Source organism: Podarcis tiliguerta (genome assembly GCF_965153285.1).
Source record: "Podarcis tiliguerta genome assembly, chromosome: 1".
NCBI classification, from domain to species: Eukaryota; Metazoa; Chordata; class Lepidosauria; order Squamata; family Lacertidae; genus Podarcis; species Podarcis tiliguerta.
In genome coordinates, this window is record NC_139534.1 from 125,300,613 (window position 1) to 125,317,383 (window position 16,771).

General features: G+C 45.3%; 1 protein-coding gene across 1 annotated transcript in view; it reads left to right on the forward strand.

Moving 5' to 3' along the window:
• Window positions 1-16,771, forward strand: part of KCNH5 (potassium voltage-gated channel subfamily H member 5) — a 182,363-nt gene that overhangs the window by 35,515 nt on the left and 130,077 nt on the right. Inside the window, exons 5-6 of the mRNA XM_083434865.1 lie at window positions 9,433-9,548; window positions 10,242-10,634. Of these exons, the coding sequence (XP_083290991.1) occupies window positions 9,433-9,548; window positions 10,242-10,634 (509 nt within the window). The remainder of the gene's footprint in view (window positions 1-9,432; window positions 9,549-10,241; window positions 10,635-16,771) is intronic.

The following is a 16,771-nucleotide window of genomic DNA, read 5'->3' on the forward strand; positions in this document are numbered from 1 at the left end:
ATTTCTGTTCTGGTTACGGGACAAATAAGCAAACAATGGCAATTTATAACCCTTTCCCATTTCCATTAGAATTCTCCCACATTCTTCGATTCAGCACAACACAGTACTCTCTTTTCAAAGGCAGAGCTTCTTTGCATGCAAAACAAGGCAACAATTTGCATTTATTATTAAAGCTAATCTTTAAAACATTTAGCAGCAGAATCATGACACATCTAAAAAATTGAATGGGGAGAGGGTTCTGAAATGCCTGTTTTGTGTTTTTAATGAGCTGGCATCCTATAGAATTTCAGTGCCTGCAAAGCGAGGCTGCAAATGTTCCCCGTCTCTCTTCCTACATAGATGATGGGGCCCCAGTAGAGCACTAAGTACGTTTTACACTCTGCTGGCTGACAGGTCCTCCATCATTTGAAAACTCTCATCTTCTTCCATGAGTAGAGTTTGGCTCAAGGCAAGGCGTCAGCTTAAACAAGTCTTTCCTTTTGCTTGTCTGGGATGAGGATGCCATCAGCCGCTGGCATCTTGCAACTGGCTTCTTTGACATTAAAGGAGGGTGGGAGACTGGACCTGGCTTGGGGACCAGATTGTTATCTCCTCCAGTAACCTTTATGAGTGGTGGGAAGCGTTTCCCGCTTGTCAATCACCTGATGCGACAATGATGTCAGGTGACCCTCTTTTGCCCCTTTCAAAGCGCTGTCTTGACAACTGCTCTGCAGAGGGTTTTTCATGTGCTGCTGGTCAGCAGTGCCCACAGATCTCTTTACAGCACAAATTTTTAAGTCAGCTACAGAATAATAATAATAATAATAATAATAATAATAATAATAATAATAATACAGTTGTACCTTGGATCTCAAATGCCTCGGCTCCCAAACAAATCGGCTCCTGAATGATTGAAACTTGGAAGTGAATGTTCCAGTTTTCAAACGATTTTCAGAAGCTGAATGTCTGGTGCAGTTTCCGTGGCTTCTGATTGGCTACAGGAGTTTCCCGCAGCCAATCAAAAGTCACGTTTGGTTTCCAAATGTTTTGGAAGTCAATTGGACTTCGGGAACAGATTCCATTTGACTTCCAAGACACGACTGTATTATTCTTATTCTTATTCTTCTTATTATTATTAAATATAAAAACATAATAAAACTTCAAACATACAGGGCTGTCTTCTGATGTCTTCTAAAAGTTGTGTAGTTCCTTGGTGCATTGTGTAGTTCTGTAGTGCATCCTGTGTGGTTGCACGGGGAGTATTGCTGCAGGGGGTGCCAAAACAATGCTGTAGACCTGAGTGTGAGAGGTGAGGGGTGTGTGTGCCAAATTTTTAGCATGGCTTTGCCTACATTTGCCTCTGGCTCCACCCACTACCTATTGCATTTAATGATATTGGTCATTTGAAAGCAATAGGATGAATAAAAACTGACTTGGAATAAAAATTGTCCAGTCCCAAAATAGGTTTCAAAAGCTTTACTAACAGAACCTGCTCCAAAACAGACATCCAAATAGTTGCAGAATATCACGTGCACAGTTGCAGCATCTTAGAAAAATGAAATTACTTCATCCAGAGCTGAAAACAAAACTCTGCCTCTCTACACACAGCCTGCATTCGAGCCTGAGGCTGAGTTCCTGGAGATAGTCATTAGCACAGCATCCTCTTTGGTGGCTTGAGAACAAAGACTAACTCACACACACAACATGGAGATTTGCAATGGAATACCCCATGTGATCTAAGTTAAACACCTCGTGGCAGAGCAGCAGAGATACATTCTAAGTTAATTATCAAAGGTCAGGCTCTCTGCAACTCTTTTTGTTTAGCTTCAGTGGAAGTTTCCATGCTATGCATTTAGCAGTACACATACACCCTTGTGCAAATTAATTGAAACAAAGCATATTTTCTATCTTATTCGTAATCCTGTACTCAAAACAAACACAAAAAGTCAGTTGATCATTATGGTGTCGGAAGCTTGCAGCCAATAGAAGGAATGATGTGCTCACCACAATACTGTATTTTGAGGTTCTACAAAAGAGAGTAATTCCACAGTTGGAAAAGAGGTATCCTGACGGTACTGGGATATTGCAGCAGGACCTAGCCCCCTGTCACACATCAAAAGTGGTGAAGAAATTCATGACAGAGCAGCAAATACAGGTACTTGATTGGCCAGGGAATTCCCCGGACGTAAATCCCATTGAGAATTTGTGGGCTATATGCAAAAGTTGCCTCCATGCTGTAGACTGTACGACTATGGAGAAGCTCATTCAGGTGCTGATTCAAGTATGGTACAGGGATCTGAAAATCAACAATGACTGTTCGAAACTAGTAGACTCCATGCCAAACCATGTTCAAATGCTGCTGAAAAATGTGTTGTTTAGTCGTTTAGTCGTGTCTGACTCTTCGTGACCCCCTGGACCAGAGCACGCCAGGCTCTCCTGTCTTCAACTGCCTCCCACAGTTTGGTCAAACTCATGCTGGTAGCTTCGAGAACACTATCCAACCATCTTGTCCTCTGTCGTCCCCTTCTCCTTGTGCCCTCCGTCTTTCCCAACATTGGGGTCTTTTCCAGGGAGTCTTCTCTTCTCATGAGGTGGCCAAAGTACTGGAGCCTCAGCTTCATGATTTGTCCTTCCAGTGAGCACTCAGGGCTGATTTCCTTCAGAATGGATAGGTTTGATCTTCTTGCAGTCCATGTCATATCTGTTACTAATGTACATATACATGAGTTTTGTACATGTATATGTGAGTTTTGTACAATAAACTACATTGTTTGTTTCAATTAATTTGCACAAGGGTGTACAGGCAGTTATTTTCCATTTCAAAGTACAATTAAACAATTATTCTTAACACCGCTAGCATGTAGTGACTGGGAGTTTGCCCCCAAGGAAGTGCATTCCTTGGGCTGTTCTCTTTGCGGTGCATCATGTATACATGTTGCTTCCAGCATTGCGTCCAGCTGTGTGCCCAGGTATGGTGGACTGCAAGACGAGCCCAATGACCCTCCCATTGTCTCCTGGTGTCACTTCCACTTTTGTGGGCAACGGTCAGCCTGAGAATTGCCATCATTACTCTCCCGCAGTCCTTCTACCCTGATCATTGTTGTTAACCTAAGCATTTTTGTTACCGATTAAGATCTCGAATGCCACTCTGACACATTGATTTAAATGCCTTCATTATTCCCTTCGCTTTCAGAGATGAGGCAATCCATGACAAAGAGGTTAATTGCAACCCAATAGAGCTACGCTAATGTTTTATTAAGGAAAGAGCTAGTCACGGTGGCCTTTTTCGGCAGAGGAAACCTGCTAATAATAACGAAGGCAGATGGAACCCGGTTCCCGAGACAGCCTTGAGGACAGTGCTGTAATTCGCACCAGTCTGCTTTTGGCAAAGAACAAAACAGAAACACTTCCCTGGTGATGACATGCTTGGCAGTGGTCCAGGAAAGAGCAATATAAGAAGGTGCCCTGTTCTGGATCAGACTATTTCTTGTCCGTCTAGCCTAGCAATCTCCAGTCCAGGGATAGGCAATGTGGAGTTCCCTAACTGTTAGAGTCCAACTCCCATCAGTCCCAGCCAGCAGGGTCCGTGGTCAGGGATGATGGGACTTGTAGTCTTTAGGCCACCACGCTGGGGAAGACAGCCCTTGAGAGCCACAGGTAGATGGGCCAATGGTCTACTATAAGACACCTGGCAGGTTCCACCTTTGCTACTCGTGGTTTAGTTGGACTGGCAGCGGTTCTCAGGGTCCACAGGAAAAGTCACAATGCCAGACTTTAGACTGGTGACACCAGGGATGAAACCTGATACTTGCACACAAAGTGTGCGCTGAACTACCCCCCTGCAAAAAAATCCCCACTCTCTCAACTGATAGACTCTCCATCTTTGGGACATCATCATCATCATCATCATCAATTATTTATTATTTATACCCCGCCCATCTGGCTGGGTTTTCCCAGCCACTCTGGGTGGCTCCCAACAGAATATTAAAAACACGATAAAACATCAAACATTAAAAACTTCCCTAAACAGGGCTGCCTTCAGATGTCTTCTAAAAGTCAGGTAGTTGTTTATTTCCTTGACATCTGATGGGAGGGCGCCACTACCGAGGAGGCCCTCTGCCTGGTTCCCTGTAACCTCACTTCTCGCAGTGAGGGAACCGCCAGAAGACCTGGTGCCAGACCTTAGTGTCTGGGCTGAACGATGGGGGTGGAGACACTCCTGCAGCACCAGCCCAGTGCCAGAACCTTCCTTTTCTGGATCATGGAAAGGACTTTCCCCATTTTTATTCCTGCTTTTAGAGCTCAATAAATCCCACTCGATGCCATTTATTGAGCGCGCTTAGCTCAGGTCAGGTATGTTAACCCTATAATCTCCCTCTCAGGCAAACACCCCTTCTAGCTATGCCCCTTCAGAGCAAGGGAAGGGCACCTCCACATAGGCCAACCTATATGCCATGGAACTGGTTTATACTGTAAGTAAAGGCATTGACACTACCTAGAACCGTCTGTGGTTTATCCGTTCCATTTGGCACATTCCTCTGGCATGTTGAATGGGCACTCTGCACATGCCCCAACATTTTGATGGCAATTCTGCTTATCCAATGCAAGCAGCTTCCCCCAGCATCCAGTCTTCTTAAAGCTGGGCGTCATTAGAAAACATTGAGTTTGATTTATGAGCCAGAAAGAGTGATTGATGTCAAAAGGGGGAACACCCACCCACACCCACACACCCATACACACCAGTGTACGGCCAGCTGCTTTATTTGTTTGTTCATTTGCATCCCGCCCTTCTTCCCCAGAGCTATGTGACATGTCATGTTCAAGGTCCACGATCAGATCTCCAGGTAATGATATCTTCAGAGGCATCCACATTGGTGCATGATTTGGTTCACCATCTGTATTCAAAATGGCACCCAGTAGGCAAATAACCACCTCCTCCACCTCAGGAACCATCATGCCAAACTGGGTGATGATCTCTTGAGGGGCATCTGAAACCAATAGAGAACAGACAAGACTTTCCAAAATAACATAGTAGATTCAAGCTCTGACCAGAGTTAACGGACACTTTCTAGCCAAGCAAAAACATTCAAGAAGAGTGAGCAGCAGGCCAGCGAGGGTTGGGGCTGGGCAGGATCCCAACGGCCAAAGACAGAGGTCTGGTGGGCCTCAGTCAGTCCCTGGTCCTGAGCTTCTGAGCCCTGATTTAGAGCTTTAAAGGACAGAACCAGCACCTTGAAATGGACCCAGGAACAAATCTAGAGCTAACAATTTTAACGAAACATTAATATTATGTGATATAATGAATGGACTTCCTTCAGCACTCTTATAATGGTGGCAAAGAAGGTTGTTTTGGGGTTTTTTTTGGAGGTAGCTGGTGGCTGAATGACCCTTCAGCTCTCAAAGACAATGACAGATGTCCAGATTGATTTTCATTGTTCTGGATCAGGTCTCCTCAGGCTTCCTGGCCCTGGAACACTCCATAATCAGTATAATCAGACGAGAAACCAATGGAGAGGCATACTTTATGTTTCGGACTGGGAGTCAGGACGACACAATTACAAAACTGCTCTATTGATTTTTGGCAAGTGAGAGCATTTTACTTTCATTAGCTTAAATGAAGAAGAAGGCTGGAAGCAAAGTCTTTCGCCCTGTGTCCTGCCAAGCCACTGCACAAGAAGTCGTTTTCGGAAGGCTCATTGATTTGGAGGGGGTGAATGAACAGTACAAGCTCCAGTCTGTGGGAGAAAAAAAGTTATTCCTTCCTGAAGGCTAGAATGATTCCATGCTTCTGCAGTTGCTTCAGAAGTCTCAGAGTGGTACCAAGTCAAGGCCATGTCCCAGGCATCTCCACGCAGAAGGCCCTGATTAATGTGTTCTGAGCAGCCAAAACACTAAATGAATGTTGAGGAAATGTTCCTTTTCTGCTTGAAGAAGTTAACCGCATCAGCGGTGCTCCACCACTGCCAGAGAAGAGCCTTAGGGCTTAGCAGTTGCTGAAGTGTGAGAGATGTGAGGGATGGAGTTTGCTCCCACAAGCAGCGGTGATGGCCACCAGCTTAGATGGCTTAAAAAGAGGATTAGACAAACTCATGGGGAACAAGCCCATCCACGGCTTCTAACCCTGAGGGATATACTTTACTTCTGGGAGGTAGATATGATAGCTATCTTCAACCACAATTTAAGAAGGATATTTACTAGCTGGAATGTGTGCAGAAGAAGGCAACCAAGATGATCAAGGGTCTGGAAATCATCCAGAGGAATGGTTGAAGGAACTGGGTGTTATGGCCTGGGACTCGGGCTCGGGCTTGGAACCAGAGGAGACTCAGTCTGCACTGGATCCTTTGCCTCAGGCATCACCTGAACCAAGTCTGGGCCTGATCCTGAAGAGTCCCAGTCTGCACAGGTTCCCCTGCAACAAACACCAGCTGGGCCAAGTCCGGGGCCTGAGTCTGCCCTGGCTCCATATGCAGGAATTACCTCGTTGCCTTCAGCTGGGCAATCAATTGCAGCTGCTCCACTGCCAATTGGGTCAGGAGAGGCTGAGGCGGCCTCTGGGTCTAATAACCCACCGACATCTCCCGAGCTGCAGAGACTAAGGTCTGAGAGAAGGAGAGACCTGAGTACTTGCAGGAGGAGTGCTCACCTTCGGGCAAAACAGGGAGGTGAGTGGCCGGGGGATCAGGACCGGCAGTTATCCCGACACAGATAAAAGGCTGTCGGGCCCTGCCCCAGGTTGTGGGAGCAATATTGCTGTATGCTAGATCCTGCCTGAGATCCTGTACCTGTCCTTGCCTGGTTTCCTGCCTTGGCCCTGTCGGACTGACTCCTCATGGAACCTTCAGATTCTGGACCAGTCCTGGACCGCATTGCACGGGTTACCCCCGGGCCCAGCACACTGGGTATGTTTAGCCCGGAAATGAGGAGACTGAGAGGAGATATGATGGAGCAAGCTTGTATTTTCCAGAGGGTAGGCCCCAAACTAATAGATTCAAGTGACAAGAAAGGAGATCCAACTAAATTAGGATGAACTTTGACAGCAAGAGCTGTTCAACAATAAAATGGATTATCTCAGAAGTTGGTGGGCTGTTCTTCCTTGGAGGTTTTTAAACAGAGATTGGGTGGCCATCTGTCAGGGATTCTTTAGCTGCGATTCCTGCATGGCAGGGGGCTGGGCTGGATGATCCGTGGGGATCCTTCCAGCTCTTCAATTCCATGATTCTGTGATTCTATGAAAATATATCAGCAACAGTAATAATACCTATCTGCAGCACCCAGTGTTGTATTTCCGTAGTGGAAGTGGGGTATTTTGCATGCAGAAAAAGTGTTCCTCTTGAACTTTCAGAATTAGCACCTGCATTTTCCTTTTTTCTCTTCCCTTCCTGTCCTAGTCCCCAAACCCATCTATTCTCCCTGCCCCATTATCCATTTTGTGTAATGTGTTTTAGATTGTTAAATCTGCAAGCAGGGACCACAGTGTTTTCATTGATTGTATGCAACCCACCCTAGGAGCTTAACTGGCTGAAATGCGGGGTACGGATTCCCTTAATCAAATGAACCAAACAAATCAAGGGAATTCATTCCTTCTGTGTTCCTGTCACCTTAAGCAGCCCAAGGTTCTTAATTCTTTTTTTTTTATTAAAAAAAGGTTATTTTGTATTCAGTAAGCACTGGCTCTGCTGAATGACCAAGGAGGGAAGGGTCAGGCAAAAACATGTTCTATCGTTTTGAGGACAAAGAGGAGGAAATAAAATATTAAAAGCTTTAATCTGATCACTATGCAGATTAATGACCTAAACTTCTGGGAATAAGTATTGACTGACTGACCATCTGCCATCAAAAATTCAAAATAGCTGACTAAGCTGAGATAATTCAGATAAATGTAGGAGTCATAAACAACATCCAAATATTGCCCTGCAGCAATGGAGCAACCACCCTCTTCCTGTAATCAATGGTTGGGGGGACATTTTACACCCCAAAGGGCCTGTTCGCTCATGTACCACCTCCCAGCGGCTGCATACTGGGGTGGGTGGGGCCAGAAGCAAAAGTAGGTGGAGCAACAGATACCATTTGGTTCAGTAGGCTACATCGAAAAGGGAACAAGCTTGTTTTCTCCTGCTCTGGAGGGTAGTACTCAAATAAATGGCTTTACAAGAAAGGAGATTCCGCCTAAACACCAGGAAGAACTTTCTGACAGTAAGAGCTGTTTGACAGTGGAACAGTCACCTTGGGAGGTTGTGGACTCTCCTTCCTTGGAGGTTTTTAAGCAGAGGTTGGATGGCCATCTGTCATGGATGATCTAGTTGAGATTCCTGCATTGCAAGGGGTTGGATTAGATGACCCTTGGGGTCCCTTCTAACTCTGAAGTCTACAATTCTATGAGTCTATGATTCTAGCCACACCATAAGGAATGCCAGAGGAGGGAAGGAGTGCCAAGCACTCCCCACAAACAAAGAGCTCACCTGCCCACTTGCCCCCCATTTCTGAACTCTTGTCATTGATATGTCACCCACCTACAAATATACTTTGCCCATTCTGCGCCAGCCCAGATTTTTTGTTTCTGGTGCCACCACTGAACCACACAAAGACCTTCTACACCCCCATCTCTCCATTTGGGGCAAGTGGCATTATCATGGTTCAATCAAACTTTCCAATTAAGCAAAAACATTCAAGGGCCTGGATGGAGTCTGAAGGCTCATTAGAGAGGGCTGCAATTGAGCCCTGGACCTGAGGTTCCCCACTCCTGCTATAATAGCAGGGTAGTTACTCTCTGTTAACCTTCCATCCTAGACTCTACAAGCATCAAATCTAGTCCTAGCAAGGCATTCATGACATGCCTTGGAGGGGTGTCTCAGATGCTGATCTTATATAGTTGCTGAGCTAGGATACCTTTTGCCCCTTCTACTTTCCAGCTCTCAATATGATTGCCCTCTGTTTGTTCTCATTTATGTTGGCCAAACCACTGTAACTGCACAGTAAGATTTAAAACTCTTAAGGTAAAGAATTTTGGCTACATTGACCCAAGTCTAGTTAGCTTTCTGTTGGCTAAGGAGACTGATGGAATTCATCGCTCATGGTTTCTTCCTGCATGATAGCTCACTGAATGAACCCCTAACACTTAATTGGGTTCATTCTATGGTCTATTCTGCAGGTACTGATGAATTATCCCCTAAATCCTTGTAAATAATGCTAGATTTATGTAGATTCCAGAGTGTGGATGGGGAAAAGGTGATCAGGAAAAAAAGTTTTTCAGTTCATCAGACAATTTTTAAAATCAGTTTAATCCTACCTATAGATTAGCTAAACATTGCAGACCTTAACGTTCCAAGATGGACCGTAGGAATAGCATCTGGATACCATTGGGACATTGTTGTGACCACTATGTTCTGAATGAGAAGATGGCCGATGGCCATTGCCAACCAGTGAACCTCACAATGTTCCCCTTCCTCTTTTCAGGCTGGACGAAGTTTGCTCGATTGACACGAGCTTTGACGAATAGTCGGAGTGTTCTGCAGCAGCTAACTCCTATGAACAAAGCCGAGGTGGTCCATAAACACTCACGGTTAGCTGAAGTAAGTCTCAAACAAATGCTCTCCTCTCCTGATCTGAATCTCTCTCTCTCTCTCTCTCTCTCTCTCTCTCTCTCTCTCTCTCTCTGTCTCTCTCTGTGTCTCTCTCTCTCTCTCTGTGTGTGTAACATTGCAGACAGAAAGAACCACCAGCCAAAGTTTCAGGTATAAGCTGCAGGGCCACTTTTCCTTTCCCAGGAAGAAAAGACCTCATTGAGATGGAAGCAACACCAAGAAAGAGAGATAGAAAGAAAGCTCTGATTGTTCTAGGATGGTGATGGAGTAGGATGGGAAGCCAGCGGAGCAAAAGGGCAAGAATGAAAAATATTATTACTTACTGATGATGACAGTAGTGGTGGTAATAATGATCCCAGCCCCAAAGATCTTACAACTTATTTATTTACATGAGGCTCTCTACCCCATCCTTCTACATAGGAAATATATAGAGCTGCCTTATGCTGAGCCAGACCACTAGTTCATTCAGCCCAGTAATGTCTATACCGACTGGAAATGGCTTTCTAGGATTTAAAGCAAGGGACATTCCCAACGTTACCTGGAGATGCCAGGGATTGAACCTAGAACCTTCAGCATACTCTACCACTGAGCTGCCGACTTTCCTCGAATTGGGTTTGTGGGACTTCATGATGTAATGAGCAATAATCCATGTGATAACACCTGCGTATCTTTTATTTTAAGGTTCTCCAGCTAGGTTCCGATATTCTTCCACAATACAAGCAAGAAGCCCCAAAGACTCCACCACATATCATTTTACACTACTGCGCTTTCAAGACCACTTGGGACTGGGTCATCTTAATCCTCACCTTCTACACGGCCATCATGGTTCCTTACAACGTGTCCTTCAAAACCAAGCAGAACAACATTGCATGGTTGGTTCTGGATAGCGTGGTGGATGTTATTTTCCTGGTGGACATAGTCCTGAATTTTCACACAACCTTTGTTGGACCTGGTGGAGAGGTCATCTCAGATCCCAAACTCATCAGGATGAACTACCTGAAAACCTGGTTCGTGATAGACCTTTTGTCATGTTTACCTTATGACATCATCAATGCCTTTGAGAATGTGGATGAGGTAAGCAATCTCAATCTGGTTTTGCCCGGGACTGCTTGAGGTTCTGTGGTTTATAATGTTCCAAATGTGGATCGTGACCAAATGTTAGAGCACTTTCAGTTAAGCTAATTCTCTCGCACTGAAATCAATGGGAACATATGAAGCTCACAAAATCCATAGTAGGTCGAGGTAAATGCCACAAAATGTGGAGCAAGCTTCTGGTCTGCAATGGTGTCAGTCTTAAGATGGAGTGTGGGGGGAAGGTAGCAGAGTTATTAGGTGAAACTCTCTTGGGTTCACTAGTTTCCGGGGCCCATTGGAGCTGGTGGTGCAGAAGGCTGGGAGGTCAACAGTAGCTGTAGCCCAGAGCCAAGCTTTCATCCTCATTCTCCTCTCTGCTCAGTTCTACAACGGAAGCACTGAAACGAGGGAGGAGAAAGCTGACTGGTGGTGCCACCCTCTGGACTGGTTGTAAGTGGGAGGGCAGGCAGGGAGAGGCTGGTAGAAGGCAGCCTGAGATTGGTGCCCAAAAGGACCACTATCCACTACCTAGGTGCCAACTAGATTTTGGGTTACACCTTGGGATGCTGGCCTGAAGAAAGATACAATGACCCAGTTTGCATGTAAAAAGGTAAAGGGACCCCTGGCCATTAGGTCCAGTCGTGGCCGACTCTGGGGTTGCGGCGCTCATCTCGCTTTATTGGCCGAGGGAGCCGGTGTACAGCTTCCGGGTCATGTGGCCAGCATGACTAAGCCGCTTCTGGCGAACCAGAGCAGCACACGGAAACGCCGTTTACCTTCCCGCCGGAGCAGTACCTATTTATCTACTTGCACTTTGATGTGCTTTCGAACTGCTAGGTGGGCAGGAGCAGGGACCGAGCAACGGGAGCTCACTCCGTCGCGGGGATTCGAACCGCCAACCTTCTGATCGGCAAGTCATAGGCTCTGTGGTTTAACCCAATGCATAGCTAAATAATGGCTTAGCACAAACAAATGGGTTCCCAGAGCAAAGACAGCAGCTGCTGCTCTATTCCTCCACTCCTCCTGCTGCTGCGCTATCCGGGGCTAAGCCATGGTTTGGTTTAGCATTACATCTATTCCCAGGTTTGTGGGTGGTCTCACTCCAGACAAGCTGTGAACTGTAGCCAAGGTTTGCTCTTGGTTTTCAGTTTTCATGGGGAAGACAAACCATGAACTTGGTTTCAGATGTAACACTTAGCCAAAGCATCGCTTAGTCCTGCGTAACATGGCAACAGCAGGACTGAAGGAAGAGCCCAGTGGCTGGTCTTCTCAATGAACCCTTGTGTTTGCTTGTTTCTGCCAAACCATGGTTTAGTGTTATTTGAAGACTGGGCCAGAGGCTGATTGCCCTTTTCTGAAAATGTAAAATCCAGCAATTCTCAAGATCTGTCAACAGAATGAAACAAGGCAGGTTCTTGGGGAGAGAGGAAAGCAGAGCCCCTGTTAATTCTTATATTAGCAAAGCAGGATATTAATTTTAGATGGAACACCAGGTTAAACAAGTCAAAAGCGGCAAAATAAGATAGCTTTTTATCTGGTGGTTGGAGGGAACACATATTCAGAGTAAAGTCTGATGAAGCTTGCCTCACTCTAATATCTAAATCTGTAAATTAAAATGAAAAACTGGCAACAGCTAAAAGCCGATCAACACGAAAACAACAGCAGTCAGGCCCAGAGACAAAGGCTTTTAATAAGCATATTATTTAAGCATTCATTATAACACTACAGATGTCAAGCTTGACACACGAGCAGGACAAAGAGTAAATAATATGCCAAATTAAGAAGTCTTCTTTCTAAATGAAGATGCATCATCTGCTCAGCATAAGGCATTAATTCACCCAGTCAAGTAACGTTTCATTTTTAATGCCCACCCTCGAGGCCTGAGCTAAAATTTTAGCATTGCTTATCGGCACCAGATTTTGTCCATGCCGAGAAAACTTGCTCTTTCAAACAGCAGCAAGAATCATTCTTGAAGGGTGACCAAGACATGTGACCAAGAAACAGCTCCATGATGTCTCCCTCGGGAGGTGATGGACTCTCCTTCCTGGGAGGTTTTTAAGCAGATGTTGGATGGCCATCTGTCATGGATGCTTTAGCTGAGATTCCTATATTGCAGGGGACTGGACTAGGGATCCCTTCCAACTCTAGGATTCTATTATTCTACTTCGGGCTGGAGCTGGGAATCTCAGGTCTAGGGGGACAGATCCTGGCCTTTTTATCTGGCACCTGGGTCTCTTCCCAAGCCACACCGCTTGGTGACCTCCCTCTTTGATCCCCCTGGGTGCTTGTTCCTGCCTGGAGTGTGTCCTTGAGCTGTGACCATGCCTGGCTGCAGGATAGGGTAAGGTGTGTGGCTATACCCTGTTGCTCCGCCCACTTTTCCCTCAGGTCCCACCCACCACGGGCATACAGTGCCCTGAAAATTGACCATAGAGGAGTCTGGCCCCTCAACTGAAAAGAATATATAAAATATATAAAAGGATGTCCTATAGAGGAGGGAGAAAGGTTGTTTTCTGCTGCTCCAGAGAAGTGGACATGGAGCAATGGATCCAAACTACAAGAAAGAAGATTCCACCTAAACATTAGGAAGAACTTCCTGACAGTAAGAGCTGTTCGACAGCGGAATTTGCTGCCAAGGAGTGTGGTGGAGTCTCCTTCTTTGGAGGTCTTTAAGCAGAGGCTTGACAACCATATGTCAGGAGTGCTCTGATGGTGTTTCCTGCTTGGCAGGGAGTTGGACTCGATGGCCCTTGTGGTCTCTTCCAACTCTATGATTCTATGATTCTATGAAAGGCTCCCCCATCTTTGACGTAGGACAGGTATGTCCAACAGGTTGATTGCAATCTACTGTTCAATCATGGGGGTGTTTTTGGTCAATCACGGTATAATTATAAGTGATTCTGGATGGGCTCCCCCCCAAAAAATAAGCTCAATAACTCAGGGCATTCTCTTGGTGATGACAATGTGTAGATCACTGCTAGGTTTTTTTATACTGGGAGTAGATAGAAGTTCCTTGGGAGTTGGTGATGTAGAGAATGCAGTGTTGTGTTGAGGGCGAGAACCTGCACTGATCATTACCAATGGCGGGGATTTCATAGTCATAGGGGGAATACCTGCAGTTAAGAAGGCATTTCCCTTTCAGCCCTTCACCCATTGACACAGTGTTGGATATTTCCCACCCCACCCATTGCACATAAAGTGTCTGTCAGAACAGTTCAGCATCTAGCTCAGCATCCTACTCCCCAGATGATTATGTCAATGGCCCATCTCTCCCGTCTATGTCCACCTTGCCTAGAAGGTCGGTGGCATTGAGTTGGCTACTGTGAGAACAGGATGCTGGACTAGGTGTTCCATTGGCCTGATCCAGCAGACACTTCTTATGTTCTTATTTTGTTCTCACAATGGCCAACCAAATGCCCATGGGAAGCTCACAAACAGGACCTGAGCTCAATGACACACTGCTCTTCCTGCAGTTCCCAGTAACTGGAATTCAAAGGCACTTACTGCATCTGGCAGTGGAAGCTGAACATAGCCATTGCATACCCTCCAACACCCCTCCAGAGAAAACAGGGGCATCCTATTCCATTTTTATGCCCCACCCATCTGACTGGGTTGCCCCAGCCACTCTGCGTGGCTTCCAACATATATGAAAACATAATAAAACATTAAACATTTTTAAAAACTTCTCTATACAGGGCTAACTTCAGATGTCTTCTAAAGGTTGCATAATTACTTATCTAAGCCAATAAAGCAGATTGATTAGTTGGTGGATTGTTACTTATCTCCTTGGCTCAGGGGTCGCATAACTCTATGCCCTCCAACATTTCTCTGAGGAAAATAGGGACGTCCTAAGGAAAAGAGGGACATTCTGGGATTGTATCAGAAACCAGGATGGCTTTTGTGAACCCCCTAACTGTCCCTGGAAAACAGGGACACTTGGAGAACCTTCCATTTTTTTTTAATTTTTAATTTTATTTATTTTACGGCTATTAGCCCATAAACCTTCCATTACAGAAGGCCAGTGTGGTCTAGTGGTTGAGAGCGGTAGTCTTGTAATCTGGGGAACCGAGTTCGCGTCTCTGCTCCTCCACATGCAGCTGCTGGGTGACCTTGGGCCAGTCACACTTCTTTGAAGTCTCTCAGCCCCATTCACCTCACAGAGTGTTTGTTGTGGGGGGGGGGAGGGAAAGGAGAATGTTAGCCGCTTTGAGACTCCTTAAAGGGAGTGAAAGGCAGGATATCAAATCCAAACTCTTCTTCTTCTTCTCTTCTACGATACGATAATCTTTATTGTCATTGTCCCATACAGAACAACGAAATTGAAAAATTCTACACCAGACATTCAAAAACCCACAAGCCTGCTATCCCAGCTATTCCAGCCTGGAAAACCCCTAGAAACTCTGATACCCCATAATTAAATACAATATACTCCCACAGAGACTACCTTACACTACGTTTAAAACCAAAATCGCATTTGGATAGAAACTGTTTCTCAGGCGGCTAGTCCTAGTCTTTATAACCCTGTACGTTCTTCCAGAAGGCAGAAGCTGAAAGAGATCATTTCCAGGGTGCGCACTATCCTGCACTATCTGTGCAGATTTCTTATGGGACCTGGAAGCATAGATTTGATCCAAGGTGGGAAGAGTGCACCCAGTTATTCTCTCTGCAGCCCTGGGCAGCATTGTTTTTTCCCTGACTGTTGTGACTAGTAGCCACTGATAGCCAATCTCCTCCATGAATTCGTCTCGTTCTCTTTTCAAGCCATCTAAGTTGGTGGCCATCACTGCCTTTTGAGGGGCAAATCCCACAGTTTGACTAATATACAGTGTGGGAAAGAGCCTCGTTTTGTCTGCGCTGAATCGGCAAACGTTCGGCTTGCTTTATTGGATGGTGTTAGGTTTTCGTATTATGAGATATGGGGAGAGAGAGACTTCTCTCTATCCACTTCCTCCACACCTTGCATAATATTTGTACTGCAACAATGCCCAGAATCCGCAGCCGTGTTGTACAAAGCAACACAATCTGTTGTTGTGGGGATAATTCTAAATACATATTCATCTTTTGGCAGCCTGTGATGTTTCCATTGGCAGCTGCCTTTGTGTTACTGCTAGGGCTGCATTGCTTAACTAACTCTTCTGTTCTAGTCTACAAAAGGCATGCAAACATACGCACACAGCTACAAATAAACATAATTTCGGGAAAGAAAGAAAGAGAGAGAGAAAGAAAGAAAAGCAGGAATGGGGAGAAATCCACAGTGTGGAATCCACCAGTCCCTGGAGGCAAATTCAGAGTTTGCATCCTAGAATTCTAGAGGTTTATATGACTTGTATCATAGGTGCTTCCTGGTGAGTCGTTTATTGAGCCTTCATCCTGATTGGTTTGCAGGGAGATTAGAGAACATTGACTATTTAACAAACCTTCACTCTGATTTGTGGGGAGGTTAGATGACGTTGCATCAAAGTATGGGTTATCCCATGTGTTTCCTCATCAGTTTCCTTATCAAAGAAAAATCTGATTATTTAGGGGGAGGGGTTTTTGTGCAATCAACTGTAATTGTGCAACCTGAATTTCCTGGTAATTTTGTGTGAATCCCACCGAAAAATAGTGGCAGGCTATGACTCAGCCAATGCACAACCCTCTGGTGAGCTGGTGTAGTCTTGTGATTAGGAAGCACAGCTAAAAAGCAGGGGCTCTTGCCTCATATATTGACCCCGCAATGGACGCGCAAGAGTTTTATTTATTTATTTTTACACTTGGCTATTAAGGGTCTGTCCTTCCCTTCCTCTCAGAGGAGCCTAGTACAGCAAACAATTAAACCGCAAAGCAATATAATTTGCAGGGTTTCTAAAGCACAGCCGAACACACAAACAGTTTTATATTTGTTCTTAATGCTGATTGTTGGTGATGGCAATGGTGACAACAACAACAACAAGTGGAACTGACTAGTTTGGAAGGCGCTGGACTCTCCTTCCTTGGAGGTTTTTAAAGCAAGTTTGGATTCCACCAGGGGTTCTTTAGCTGTGATTCCTGTATTGCAGGGCCTAGATGATGCTCTGCGCCCAACTCTATAATTCCATGTTTCTATAAATAATAATGATGCATAGAGTGGTACCTCGGGTTACATACGCTTCAGGTTA